Source organism: Homalodisca vitripennis, chromosome 8 (assembly GCF_021130785.1).
Source record: "Homalodisca vitripennis isolate AUS2020 chromosome 8, UT_GWSS_2.1, whole genome shotgun sequence".
Classification (NCBI taxonomy): Eukaryota; Metazoa; Arthropoda; class Insecta; order Hemiptera; family Cicadellidae; genus Homalodisca; species Homalodisca vitripennis.
This window is the reverse complement of record NC_060214.1, coordinates 116,334,997-116,350,272: the sequence shown is the minus strand read 5'-3', so window position 1 is coordinate 116,350,272 and position 15,276 is coordinate 116,334,997. Positions and strand designations below refer to the sequence as shown.

Below are 15,276 nucleotides of genomic sequence, written 5' to 3'. Positions count from 1 at the left end.
ACCGTTAAAGCTTTTATTGCAAACTAAAGGAGTTTCTTGGAGATCATGTGTGATAATCCCGTTGAGTTTTAATTCACCCATCTCACGTTTATATGACGAAGGATATAAATTAAAATTCGTGATAGCGTTCCAGGTTGCCCTCAAAGGGTTACCACCGGCAACAATATACCATTTGGCATGATCGAATTTTACTCTAGCAATGTGTTTCATGTTCAAAATTCTTTAATTTATAATAAATATTTAATATGGTGGGCCATTGGTGTGTAAAATATAAGCAAATTGAAGTTCATGTCTATTATTTCTAATGTTATGAATAAACAACTGTGGCTTCTTATAAACTAATATTGTTTCGTAAATTAAAATAAATGCACTGTTTCAATTGTCTCTAACAATTAATGAATTATCATTCAATATATCTTTTATTGAGAACTTTATTCAAATATTCATGCTAAAATATTTTGCTATAGCTTCCTAAATAAAAACTAGCAGTTTTATTTTTTTCAGGTTCAGCGTACTTGCTTCTGAAAAAATTACTTAATAAAATGCTAGTTTGGTATGTGAAAAATAAACATTTTATCTACATCGTGCCTCTCCTGTCAGGTTGATGTCTGTAATAGCTTTTCCTGAATTGTAACTAAAAAGAAAAAAAAAAATATAGCATTAGAGTCTTTGTTCTAACTAGTGGAGTACCATTAAAATCGCCAACAAACAAAATACATTTATGTTTCGTCGAATTACTCGTATATTCGTGTACGTACATTAATCATTACGATAGTAATTTACCGATAATTACAACGTATTTCAGTCATACTTTGTATAAGAAAAAAATATAGATAACTAAAGTAACGAAATATCTTGCTTTGGAAATAATATTTAACTTGAAGTTCATATTTTCTTTGTCTATGTTTGTTCATCGCCGAGCGTCTGCCGCGTCTACGCGAAATGCATGTAAAGGATGTTAACTACAGTTCAGCGGCGGTAAACTAGACAAATTAATAATTTCATGTCTCAAATCTGTGTTGTTGTATATACAGTAAATATATTCTCTATAAAAATATATGTAAATTTATATCCCAATATTTTTATCAAGTATGGCGTGGTTTGAAATTAAAAAAAAACATTAAATTTAACATACATATTATATAAGAAATACATATAGACGCTTATATTTTTAAGTAAAATGTATGTATTCTATGAATCCCATTTTAGATTGTATAAATTCTAAGTAAAATATGGAGGATTTGTCCATTTTTTACGGGCCTCTGTTATTTTCTTTAATACAGCATCGTTTTCCTGAACATATTTTGTGTTATTGGGCGGTCTCCAAAAGGTAAAATGTGTGCTTAAGTTATATTTGTAGAGCATAAAATAAGTATATCAATAATACTCTAAGACGACTGTCAAACTTACAGCTTAATAATTTTTAATATTATTAGCAATTAACATATTCCGGGGGAGTGCTCGCGTACCCCAGGAAAACTGGGAGGTACGGAAAATTTGTAGTTATAAACCCCCCCCCCCCCATAAATCATCCTAGATACGCCTATGTTACCAACACATTTACATTAAAGAATACACATATACACATATTAACAACAACACATATACATCAAATATGCACCACGATCGTTTCAAACAACATTATAAGTGATTGTAACAAACTAAAAAAAACTGCAACAATAAAAAAAGTTGTTAATACACATATCACATCAAATTTACAACATTTTAAAGATCGGATCAGTTGTTTGGGAAAACATAACCCCATACAACACAACTCTCTAAAATGATTTTAACTACCACATTAAACGTTGACACGATGATCACAATAACTCCAATTCTCCTACATACTAACAACGACTTAAACCTAATTGAAATTAAAACCAGAGAGCAAATTAAAGTTAAAACCAGATAGATCCAACAATGTGAAAAGAATTGCTAACGACTGCCTGTCTTCATCTGGAAAACTCAAAGGTGTAAATCTGGAACAAATAAATGCCATTGATTAACACCCAACTTATCCCTGGAGATGTAACCAACAAAATTAGTCTCTAGGTAGAGAAATCTTTGAAACCGTAATCAATGTCATTAAAACAAGAGAGACAGTTAGTTACTTTAATTGATTTTAAAAGTAACTACTATCTTAAGTAAGTTTAAATATTTCTAATAGTTACTACTTCCTTTCTTAAATGTATTAACGAAGTCAGCAGACAGACATGTAAAGTTGATGTTTTGGCTGTGAGGTGAGTGAGAAAACTAAAGATTGACATTACATATACATATCGATTAGAATACGTCAAGGAGCTAAAGATGGTTTAAGCTAAGAATGGCTTATATAGCCCATTCACTGAGCGATGGATTGACGAAGAAACTTGTTAACTTGTGAAGAAATTTAATTTGGAATTGAAATGAATTTGTGTAAAGAACTTGCGTGTGACTGGAGATCGCCGGCTTGCGCTTTCCCACCCTTGGATTGGCCATTGAATCAAATGTTTGATCGTTAATTAAAGCTTGTATTAATTACGAAATTGTAACGTAAAAAATTTAGTTTTTTTAATATATTTATAATCATATTTGTTTCTTTATTTGTTCATTACTGGATTCTGTATTGTTTTTTTGGGGAATCCCCCGACCAAAAATATATTCTATTCGCTTGTTATTTGTTAATATATTGATTGGCATGTAAAAGTTTTTACTTTTTTAAAAAGCTCCGCTACTAACTCGACTTTGTCTGTTGGGGCGGCTGGAAATAATACGTGAATATAAAACGTTCTCATTTAATTTGAAAATATAATGAATCTAAGTTTTGTGAACACGTGATGCGTGTATGTCAGCAAATCGACTTAAGATTTTTGAAGCGCTGTTTTAAACCAATAAATCAGTGGCTTAAGTGCTTATAAAAGAAGAAAGTGGGTGATTTATTTTCCCAGCAAGTGAAGTCAGTAATTAGAATTGTAACTGGGTATAATGAAATCAATTTAATTTATAAAACAGTAATATTGCAAAAGTTAAAGAAGGACGGGTGAGTCATAAATACATAGTATAAAATAGTGTATCACACTACTTAAATATTGAACATAATCATATGGCTCAAACTAGGTGGGACTAAATACTGTTGAAATTTTATCAACACACACATAGTCTTCATCAACATGACATTCAACTTCTGAGCATCATCATAATGACAAACAACGTGGGCTATAATAGTTTATATAAATTGAACATCTTTCATCATGTGATGCAACAACGTGGGACCTCAATAATTGACTAAAAGTTATCTACTTTTAAAACACAAAATCCACATATGATCAACATTTCGCGCACCAACTTACGGGATACGACAACACTACGGTTGAGAGATAACTTATGGACTACCTTATATCACAACTGACTTTTAAAAGCAGAATAACCCAATATTGTACTGTTGATTTTTATGTGTGCGTTTGTTTACAGTTACTTGTTTGTTGCTATTGGTAGGTAAGTAATATTTTAGTATAAGCTAATATTTACGGATCTAAGTCGTGAATATAGATATATCTTGAATTCTTAATAATTTGGACTGGGTTAGTGGAATGGCGTTAAAAAGCTGCTGAACAGATATAACAGATTCTTGTTAAATGGGACAAATCAAAGACCTAAATTAAAATAGCTAAAAATAGGCTATTGAATTAAAAATAAATAGGCTACAACATTTATTTACATTTATTGAATTAAAGTTGGGTAAAAATTAAGAATTTCTCTTAATATAAAATTAAAATGGGAAATCAGGAGAATGAAATGGATCAGTTTTTTGTACCACCAGAGCTCGACTTGCATAGCATTTTTAGGGTGGTCGTCCCCCATAACTAGTAAAACACAGAATGAGGAATAAGAAGTATCTTTGACAGATGCTATAGGGGTTGTCAGAGAGGGATAGTGAAATAATTGATAGAAGTGAGATAAAAGTGTCAATTAGTCCTCGTATTAATGAAAGAAATAGGGATGAAGATCTCGTGCAATTGATGAGAGTTATGATGAAAAGCCTAAATAAAGACTAAATAGTGAGGAATTAAAGAAGGAATAAATTATATTTTAAAATGTAAAACATAATGAGGAAATAAAAGAGATGAAGAAACAAATAGAGTGAAGAATAAAAACTATTGTTATAATAAAATGGGTAGATAAAAGTTGACCTAAAAAGGAAATGCAAAAAGGCAATGAGCAATTGGAGCAAAAGCTGGCTCAAATAAGACAGGAGTGTTATACTAAGATAACAGAGGTTGAAAAGGAAATAAGAGAGGACTTGATTAAAGGTTTAGATAATTTAAATGATGACTTAAAAAAGTTGGAGGAGGGGGTCAAAGCTGAGGTAGCTGAAAATATAATAGGGGTAAGATCACAACAGAGATCAGGAAAATATATTCTTGTGAAGAGATCAAAAAGAATTCGACGGCGCAGAAGCTCAAAGCGAACAATTTGCATAGTTTCCTCATCAGAGACACCTAGACTACAAAATATAAAATCTATTCTAACCCAGGCAAATTGGCATTCTCATTGTCTCATCAGGTGCACAATTTATATTAAATCAACCCTTCCCACCATGGCTCCATTGAGTAAGATGTGAAATCACAAAACATACTCTGAATATTGTACTTACCTTTGTTGACACAGAAAATGGCCTCTTCTTTCCCAACTGTACTGAGTTAATCATTGCAACTCATACGTAAGTCAGTCTTGCATTTCAAAAAAACATCAGGTACGAACAGCACCAAAAACAAATGTTACCATCCCAAAATTAATTACTTTTTTATCCGATTAAGTGGACCATACTTCTCAACCATGAGGTTGTAGTTAAACTGATGTGTGTAACGTGAAGGCATGAAAGCGTTATGGTTGTTTATGGTGGCTGATCTTGTAATATCCTTTGAAGATTTAAGTGGTACTTCAAATTCGGGTGGAGTTTCAACACTGTTTAGTCGACCATCAATATTGTATTTCGGTAACTTTGGTCTTTGTTCACTACAATGTTCCTTGAGTGCTGATGGTGCTGAGTGCGAAGTAGCAAAGGGAAATGCTCCAGGTGCTCGTTTTTTCAAAATGTTCTCCCTACGGGCATGAAGGAGAGGACCAGTTAAACTATTAGAGTTCACGTTTTGTTCGAGAATTCGAGGAGGCTGTGGGTTTGGTGCGTTATAAACAGCTGGATTAACATTCCGGTAACGCTGCTGATAGTATGGCCATCTCTCGGGTGGTACAAATCTGTCCTGACGAGTTCCTGGATAAGGAGGAGGGTCGCCCCTAGGGGCCATGTTAGGGCCCATATAACTTCCTCTATTGGTATTTACTAGTGTTGGGTACCGTGGCGGGTTACGCTGCTGTATTCGATTAGGTACAAATGGATACTGATTTGGATTCTGAGGATTACTTATTGAATGGGCAACCTCCTCACTACCTGAATTGAGCATATGTCTTAAAATAGACTGCTTAGCTTGGTAATACAACATATCTTCGTATTGGCAAGGCTGAGTCGATGTTCCAACTACGGCTCGTTTCTCAGAAAGCGTGCAGCTGTCACCCATGCGTTGCTTTGTAGACATTCCATTTCCGGTATGTGGATATCCACTCATTTGGAACACAGATGATTGTTGATTTTGCTGTCCTTGATTATAGTGCATCGTCGCATGCTCAGTTCTTTGGGTTTTCCGTATATTATTCTCAAAACCAGGATGTCGCTTTCTCCCTGCGTATGCGCTGAACCTCGCATTTTCCTCTTGTACGGTGAGCCGCTCGTTTACAGTACTTCTGTTGGAGGGGTAAGACATTGCATAACTATTAGATGGATCAACAATAACACTCTGTTGAGGTATCTTCGTGGGTGAATAAGAACTTGTTGATATACCAGTAGCGTTGGAGGATTGAACAGGGTGAGTTTGTGGTATATAACGGTCTTCAAGTCTCGCACAGAAATTCTTATCTGGGAACTTGTTGGTAGATGGATTTTGTATGGTGGAGTAGTATTCGGGTCCATTGAAACCGCTTTGCACTGGGTCACTTGGAGGTAATACTGAGTCCCTCTGTGTATTATCAACAGAGGTCTTGTGGGGTGACAAAATACTACTTGTATCCCCGAAAATATCTAAAGTCGATGCATCGGGCTGTGGTAATGTATTTGCTTCTTCCAAATTGTTTTTGGTGGATGAATCGTGTATAACGGACTGATATTGGGATCTGTTTAAACCGCTGTTTACAGGATTATTTGTATGAATTGCTGTGGTCACATTGTTGGTTGAGGTTTTATTGGGTGATTCGGCACTGCTATGCTCTATTAATTGATTTGAAGGAGATACAGGTTTTTCCAAATTGCCACTGTTCAAATTGATTTTGTCTGCTGGAACAGTGTCTTTATTCTTGTGACTTATTGATTTATCACTATTCTGTCCACTGTCAGGTTCGAAGCACCCTTGCATGAAGTCTAATACCAACCAACAGTCGCTTTCAAATTCAGTTTCATTCCTGACGAACACGCTTCCCACGAAATGCGCTTTCAGAGCTTCTACTGACAACAATGAAATCACATTGAGCTTAGCATCATGAAGATAGTCGAAAAATTCAGGAGACAGCGATGACACTCTGAGAAAAAGCTTCAGAAACCAGGCAATCAATAATGCTCTATGCTGAACAGGAGAAGATTCTGTCTCACCACGCAAAACTCTCAAAAATTTGTTGAATGGATCTGCAAAGCCATCTCTGTACTGGATTAGACTCTTTCGGTAACATGTCATTGCAATACTAACTTCCTCCTCTTTCAGGCGATCACACGTGAATTTGTTGGCCTTCATCAAACGGTCTTTACAATTAGATGATTCTGTCATAGCTAATAAAAGTAAGTCACCCATGGTCATACATAAGTATTCAACCTCGTCATTAAACACGATGTGGTAAAGCTTGACAAAATCTTTCTTCATCTTATCTTTATGATAACAATCGGTGTTGGACAAGGTATTAGGGTAACATTCTTGAATGCCATCAGCAATATTATTTTCTGCAAGATCTACTGTTCTTTCTTTCTCTACACTCAAGAATATTTCTTTATTACCCACTTCTGTTGATTTATCAGACACTTCTTGACACCCTTCGTTCAAATCACTTTTGCTCTGTACTATGGATGATGTATTACGCATGATTGGAGTGTCAACCGTTTTATTGTTGATTTCTTTGTCAACACTGACTTCTATATTGTTACCCACTGACTGTGTTACTTTATCTAAACATACTTTCTCGATACATTCCCTTTGCTTTCCCAAATTTGTATTATTACCAAGCATCTCATTTAGGGTGGATTTAACAATGCTTTGAATGTAATCAGTCATGTCACTGTTTATAAAATATCGGTCTAAGACGTTATAAGATATAGCTTTTGCGGCTATAGCTTTACAAGAATCACTTTCAGAAGTGGTTTTATTTACTGATGACTTCATATTCTGTTTCTTCTGAGGCCTGCCATTGTTTGGAACATTAGCGACAACACCGTTCTCTGTATGAATAGGTTTGATCTTAGTCGTTTTCGGACGGACACGTTTTCGTCCCAGTATCTTCTTCTTAGAATCCGTTTCTGTATCATTCGCTATGGACTGTTTTTTAATGTTAGTTAAACGGCTTTGACATGGTTCATTCCTCGTGTCTTGGTTATTCTCGGATTCATTGTTTTGGTTCACACCATCAGATCCTCCAATATCGTATTTTGTAAACGAATTACGCTCAACATTAGGCGGTTGTTTGTGATCTGTTAAAGGTTGTTTCATGCCAAGTTTTTTTGTTTTATTGGAGGTAACATTTTTGTCACAAGCCTTCTTCGAACTGACCTTCTCTAATCGGGACCCAGATTTCCATCCGCTATTTTTGTGTTTTCTATTTTGGTTGCCAATTTCGCTATTTGGCAACGGTATTGATTTTTCAGTTAAAGAGACATTACTACTGTTTTTAAGTGTTTTGTGCTTAGAGGCAGTTGCATTTTCAGTATCCCGCAATAGAGCAGATAATGTTTCGGCAATAAATTTCAATTTCTTTCTTTTCGCATCTTCTCCTACTTCTTTGACACGGTCACATGACGAAACATTGTTGCAGATTACAACGTTTACGTCAATCTGTGTCAAAGCATCAGGACACTTTTCGTGACAATGTGTTTCTTTTGAGGAACAGTCATTATTGCCTTGCAGACGTTTAGTTGAAGACCCCTCTGCATTTCCATGTGCTAACTCAGATTCAAAGGGGTCGAAATCAACTTTATCATCTGGTCCATAGTAAATAATAGTGTTAGCGATTTGATCGCTAAAGGCTTCTATATCATCAACGTCTGCTTGTTCAGGAACTCTCTCGAAGTCATCAGGGTTGCACTCAGGGACAAATACTTGATGAAGGGCTGCAGGAGTCTCTCCCTCTTCCTTTTCTATGATGAAACAATCGTCTTCATCTTCACTCGACAAAACGATCACTGACATCTCTCCTGAAACAAAAAAAGGTGTATTGTAGTATTACTGCAAACTACGATGTTCAATTATTTCAATTAAAGTCTCAAAATATATATTTCAGTACGTATATATTCTTGAAGCCTTGTCTTATTGGAAATGATATATTAATTTAAACAAACTCTCCAATAACATAAAGTTTTTTTTATTTTTGTGAGGCCTTTCGTACTCAATGAGTACATCTTCGGACTCACACAACTGAATGAAAGTAATAAAAACAATAGTAACATAAACAATTTTGCACTAAATAAAAACATATGTCATTAAAAATACAAAGAGGTAATATTCTATGACAGCACAGTATGTTATATGTATATATAAAAATAAAGTTTATATTTAGTTAAATCAAATAAAGTAACGGTGAATTTTGGACCCACTTTCTCCATTAAAGATAGGTATGATTTTATAAACTCCACACGAGATTTAAAGATCGAAGAAGATGAATATCTTGTATCGTTTGATATTGAATCATTATATCCAAACGTACCAATTAAAGATACTATCAAAATCATAGAGGACTGGCTGATTTCCTTACATTTAGAAACAACTATTGTTAACGAATACATTAATTTAGTAAATCTTAGTATGTCCCAAAATGTGTTTCAATTTCAAGAAAAATATTACAAACAGTTTGATGGTACTGCCATGGGAAATCCACTTTCGTGTTTTATTGCAAACATATTTTTAAGTAAATTTAAAACTCATGCAAAGGAAACAATGGATTATTTTCCTAGAATCTGGAAGCGATATGTTGACGATATTTTTGCTGTTTTCGACAAGAAACAAAATCTTCAAAATTGTATCGATTCTCTCAACTCCTTTTATCCTTCTATCAAATTCACTTGTGAAATAGAAAATGAAAATGAACTCCCATTTCTCGATTTATTAATTATGAAAAATACGAATGGCCATTTCGAATTCGATATATACAGAAAACCAACACAACATGACAGATTCATTCCAGTTGATTCATTTCATCCCCCTTCACAAAAAAGAGCAGCTTTTCACAATTTAATCCATCGGCTTTTACATACTCCGTTATCAACAGAAAATTATAAAAAAGAAGTTAGGAAAATAAAGGAAATGGCTACAAAACTAACATGATTGACAATATGATAAAAAAGAAAAAGAAAATTATTGAAAGAAATTCTAGAACAACCTTATATCAAATGAAAAGTAAAGAACCTGAAAAATGGATATCTGTTTCCTACAACAATCTATCTACAGATATTACTAAAAGTTTTAAGAAACATGCCAATATTAATGTATCTACAAATTCCAAAATTAAATTAAAGAATATATTAGGAATTCCCAAGAATAAAATTAATGAAGAAGAAAAGTCTGGAATTTATCAAATTAATTGTGACAATTGCGATTTAAAATACATTGGCCAAACAAATAGAAAGTTAAAACAGAGAGCTAAGGAACTTAGGGCATGTTTAAAATACCAACAGGAAGAAAGATCAGCCTTGGCAAAACATGCACTTCAAACTGGATACTCTTTTTCAAATGCAAAATTATTAAAAGAAGTACAAAATAAAAAATTCCTTGATGCATATGAAAAAATTTTTATAAAAAAGAACCAAAATAATCTGGTAAACAACGAACCTGGACCTTTTCAAAATTCACCGTTACTTTATTTGATTTAACTAAATATAAACTTTATTTTTATATATACATATAACATACTGTGCTGTCATAGAATATTACCTCTTTGTATTTTTAATGACATACGTTTTTATTTAGTACAAAATTGTTTATGTTACTATTGTTATTATTACTTTCATTCAGTTGTGTGAGTCCAAAGATGTACTCATTGAGTACGAAAGGCCTCACAAAAATAAAAAAACTTTATGTTATTGGAGAGTTTGTTTAAATTAATGTATTCAGTACGTATGTTTCTGTTACCGTAAGTACATGTTGGAGACCACCTTCACTTAAGAAGCAGTCTTGGCCTGACCCTGAATACGGTTAATGTATGGTAATGGTTGTCTCTCTATTAACGCATCGCAACATAGCTGGTTCCGCTACCAACATTACCAAGTCAAATTACTCACTGTTTCCGACACCCAGTATTCAGCGCCTTCTGTTATTTAGCCGCAACCAACAATCGCTTCTGCGTTGCTGTCATAGATAACGCTATGCAGGCGTCGCCAACATGTTTAAACTTGGCTACTACTTTAATAAATCTACTATTAGTGTACCACTTTCGCCTGTACTGGTATGACGTGTGATTGTGCTCTTGACTTCTCGTGCTCTTGACATACATTCTGTGTAGTAAGAAAGCGTGGGTTCATTTTTTCCTGTCTGGACTCCCAGCAGCTTCCATTTGTATTTCATCCCTTCTTCTTTTCTACCTTCTTATGCTACATATTAATTTCCTTCCCACCTGATGAAGAGGGTAGATTTCAGCCCTCGAAACGTTGTGTTATACATTTTGTAACACATACCGATGGCAAATGTCCGAAATCTAATTATCATTTCAAAAACCTCTATCGTCAATAACAAACTTTAGCAAGATACCAATAGCAGATTCAATAGCAGATACCAACTGAAAAAACCAATTGTGAGTTAAATTACATTGAACTAGCTATAAGTATGGATATATAAAGGCTCTCCGCTGAACAAGGAAAACTATATAAAAAAAGTTAGCAGAAGCAATGAATACTACACTAGCAACGAATACACTTTTTACTAGCAGAAGCAAAGCTTCCTGCAGAGAGAAGAAATTAGCAAAACATCAATAATTCGTACGGAATACTGGACATAAAGAAGCAATAAAACTGGAATGCCTACAGATCAGTATGGAGAAAATTAAATAGATTGATGTGGAAAGCAAAGAAACCCCCTTGAAACCTACCCTCGGCAGAGAATTTCAAAGAGTATCGGTCTTGCGTATACAAGAGAAAGTTTACCTGAATGATAAAATGATGTATAAGAAGTACTCAAGTTCATAATCAATGATGTTAAACACTTTGAGGAAATAATGGAATGTAAAAAGTAAAACCGTGATGTTTGTTAAACACTTTTGTAATTTATAACAAGTCTAAAAAACGAAAGTGTGTTTGAATGGATTTAGTTCAGAGAATCTTATTAAAATAAAATGAATATGTTTTTTTTTAATTTGTGAGATTTGATTACATATTTAACAACCAAGACTCTGTTAACTTGTTACCAGTTCTTTGTTTGAAGGTTAGTTTTGACGATGAAAGGATTGTGAAGGAAACAGAATTTTTCCGGACATTTGCCATCGTTCAGTGAACCAATAAATCAGTAACACTACGTTTCGAGATCTGCAATCTGATCTCTTCTTCAGGTAAAGAACTAACCTAATACATAATATTACAAACTAGGTTAAAATCGAAACGTAGTGTTACTGATTTATTGTTTCACTGAACGATGGCAAATGTCCAGAAAATCCTGTTTCCTTCATTGTTACCAGTAGTAAATATGTACAGGGTACTTTCGAGTGGCATGATCAACAGAATTTTTTCCCTCAAGACAACTGAAATGTTTATTTCAGTAAGATTTAGGCAATCCACGGAATTTCTAAATAATATATCTTTTTTTACCAATAGTCGGTCTAAGCCAGAACGTAACCAGGAAAAAGATTTGGGGGGGTCCAGTTAACTAATATTTTACCCTTAGTGGATTGATTTAAGGCTTCATTTTGTTCCTTAAAAATATCTTAACCCGTTTCTTTGTTGAGAATGATCTTTCAGCAGTACATGTCAGTAATACTGAATTATTAAAAAATAATAATCGTTTACAAAAAAGTAATTGAAAAAAAAAACTTTAATTTGGGGGGTCTGGGCCCCCTTGAACCCCCTTGCTGGATACGTCCTTAGATCTAAGTAATCTGTAATTTTTATACGAATCTGATACGCATATCATATTCAAGGTGGTAACGATACAACAATCTGTTTCGGAATTAAAAAAAAAAACTACAAAGACTGGAAACAAAATCATTTCTTGTGTTGAATACAATGCACATAAACATAAGTAATGTGCATTAAATTAAAATTAGCTACGGATCCTCCTAAAATCGTTACTAAAACTAAGAGTGCGCTAATTCTAAGGGAGAAAAATTATTATATTAATAAGCATTAAGGGTACGTTACCTAAAATAACTAATGTGCATTAAACTAAACTTAACTACGGACCATCCTAAAATAGTTACTAAAACTGGGAGTGCGTTAATTCTAAGGGAGAAAAATTATTATATTAATAAGCATTAAGGGAACGTTACCTAAAATAACTAATGTGCATTAAACTAAAATTAACTACGGACCTTCCTAAAATAATTACTAAAACTAGGAGTGCGTTAATTCTAAGGGAGAAAAATTATTATATTAATAAGCATTAAGGGTACGTTACCTAAAATAACTAATGTGCATTAAACTAAACTTAACTACGGACCTTCATAAAATAGTTACTAAAAATAGGAGTGCGTTAATTCTAAGGGAGAAAAATTATTATATTAATAAGCATTAAGGGTACGTTACCCAAAATAACTAATGTGCATTAAACTAAAATTAACTACGGACCTTCCTAAAATAATTACTAAAACTAGGAGTGCGTTAATTCTAAGGGAGAAAAAAATTATTATATTAATAAGCATTAAGGGTACGTTACCCAAAATAACTAATGTGCATTAAACTAAAATTAACTACGGACCTTCCTAAAATAATTACTAAAACTAGGAGTGCGTTAATTCTAAGGGAGAAAAATTATTATATTAATAAACATTAAGGGTACGTTACCCAAAATAACTAATGTGCATTAAACTAAACTTAACTACGGACCTTCCTAAAATAGTTACTAAAACTAGGAGTGTGTTAATTCTAAGGGAGAAAAATTATTATATTAATAAACATTAAGGGTACGTTACCTTCCCTATATCTCTTTGGTGTTCAGGAAATGATGTTTTTCTCTGTTCTGAAAAAAAACCATACACTGAGTTAACAACAGTTATACTAAGTACTGTTAGCACATGATTTCAAGAATTAATACTTTTTCCGGACTCACCATTCACAAATTATTATAATAAGAGGTGTTCAAAATTTAGGGATATGTTTCGATAGGCAAAATTGAAAAAAATCTTACGCTATAGTATAATTCGCTACTATAGTATAAGTCGCTTAACATCTGTCTGTAATTTATCGCGTTTGTTCCGTCGTTTGTCATCCGTTCTTCACAAATAAGGTGTATTTTTTCCTTTCGCTACTTATATTGGATGTGTCTTCACAATTTTTCATTTATCATCGGGTTTATTAACTTTTATCATTTTCAAAAGGGTATAATTTTAAAACTATTAATAACAGATTTAGTTTCTTTCAGCAGAAAGTAACTTTATATTAGAAATTTACAACGCTGTAACGTTAACAGTTTCTAAAAAGTCAACTTTTTTTGTTTAATTTCATCTACTGAACCAAATCCCAAACTTTTTAAACACCCTGTAGAAGTTTTATAAAATTAACTTTCTTTTTGCTTTTAAAATAGTACTTTCGTAAGTGTCTCATTAACTAGCTCAGAAGGTACAAGCAACTACAATTTGAGACTGTATCAGGGCGTCAGAACAATAGAGTATACCTCTAGTCACTAGTTGTAAAAACTCTTTTGTACTGAATACATAAACCACACAATCGAATCACGAGTTGATTAATATTAGTTTACGTTCCGGAAAATCGTCAGTGTCACCGCGGTGATCTATCGACCGCGGTGGATGCCATGGCAACATTAACTTTGCCACAGCCTGTTTCCTACTTTGTGACAAGATAACTGCATCATAGATCGGCGGTAGCTTGGCAACGCGGCTGTCACTTCTAAGAAGGCCTATTTATCTCCTTACCTGTTCTTTCCATATTTATGATCTCCTGTTACTTTGCGATTAGTTGAGTTCCAGTTGCTAAGTCGACGTAATGGAATAAAAGTGGTTCATCAGTGTATATAAATACATTCAACAATGATTTATGAAGTACGTCACTCCAAATTGGGAGTAATTTTATACTGAACTGCGAAACCTCTTAATACCTCTTTTGGGGGGAAATTCCTTATTCGGGGTAAATTCGTGAGAAATGAAATTTATACATAACTAGTTGTTTCTCGCGGCTTCGTAAGTTTTGCCGGTGCATAAGCACTTCTGGTTCAAGTGAATCATATTTCCAACGTCGATGTAGAGTTTACCTTGTTTCCACGATCAAGAAAATCTCAAACGTGTACACATAACCATTGTACACGAAAAATTAATTTATTATAAAGTGGGCTAACTTTAAGTTCATCTATACATTTATTTTAAAGGCAGATATATATTAAACCTAGTGCCTTCAAATAGTGTTTGGCAATTTAATTTACGTTCCTGTCTCGTAATTGCAGTTTTTATGTGCAGGCGCTTTAATAACTTCTATAATTAGTAGCGCCGCCTGGTGGCGAGTTAAAGCAAAACACACACGCACACGCGCACGCGCACACGCGCGCGCACACGCACGCACGCGCGCGCGCACACGCACGCACACACACACACACACACACACACACACACACACACACACACACACACTAGTATTGATATATTATGTATTATGTACATGTATTAATACATATATATTAAATTGTATAAATGGCAATAGCCTTATTTAATTTCAATAAACATTGAATCACAAAAAGTACTTGCTGTACTTTTTTAAAAAGTACTATAATTTATATATATATATATATATATATAGATATATATATATATATATATATATATATATATATATATATATATATATAT

The 15,276-nt window shown here is 33.6% G+C and overlaps 1 protein-coding gene across 1 annotated transcript; it reads right to left on the bottom strand.

Moving 5' to 3' along the window:
• Positions 1-1,675: 1,675 nt before the first annotated feature.
• LOC124367965 lies at positions 1,676-13,459 on the bottom strand. Its single transcript, XM_046825200.1, has 3 exons — positions 13,393-13,459; positions 4,634-8,479; positions 1,676-1,979 (listed from the first exon to the last, which is right to left on the bottom strand). The coding sequence occupies exon 2, from the start codon at positions 8,472-8,474 to the stop codon at positions 4,776-4,778; it is 3,699 nt and encodes a 1,232-aa protein (XP_046681156.1). The 5' UTR covers positions 8,475-8,479; positions 13,393-13,459; the 3' UTR covers positions 1,676-1,979; positions 4,634-4,775.
• Between the last annotated feature and the right edge of the window lie 1,817 nt (positions 13,460-15,276).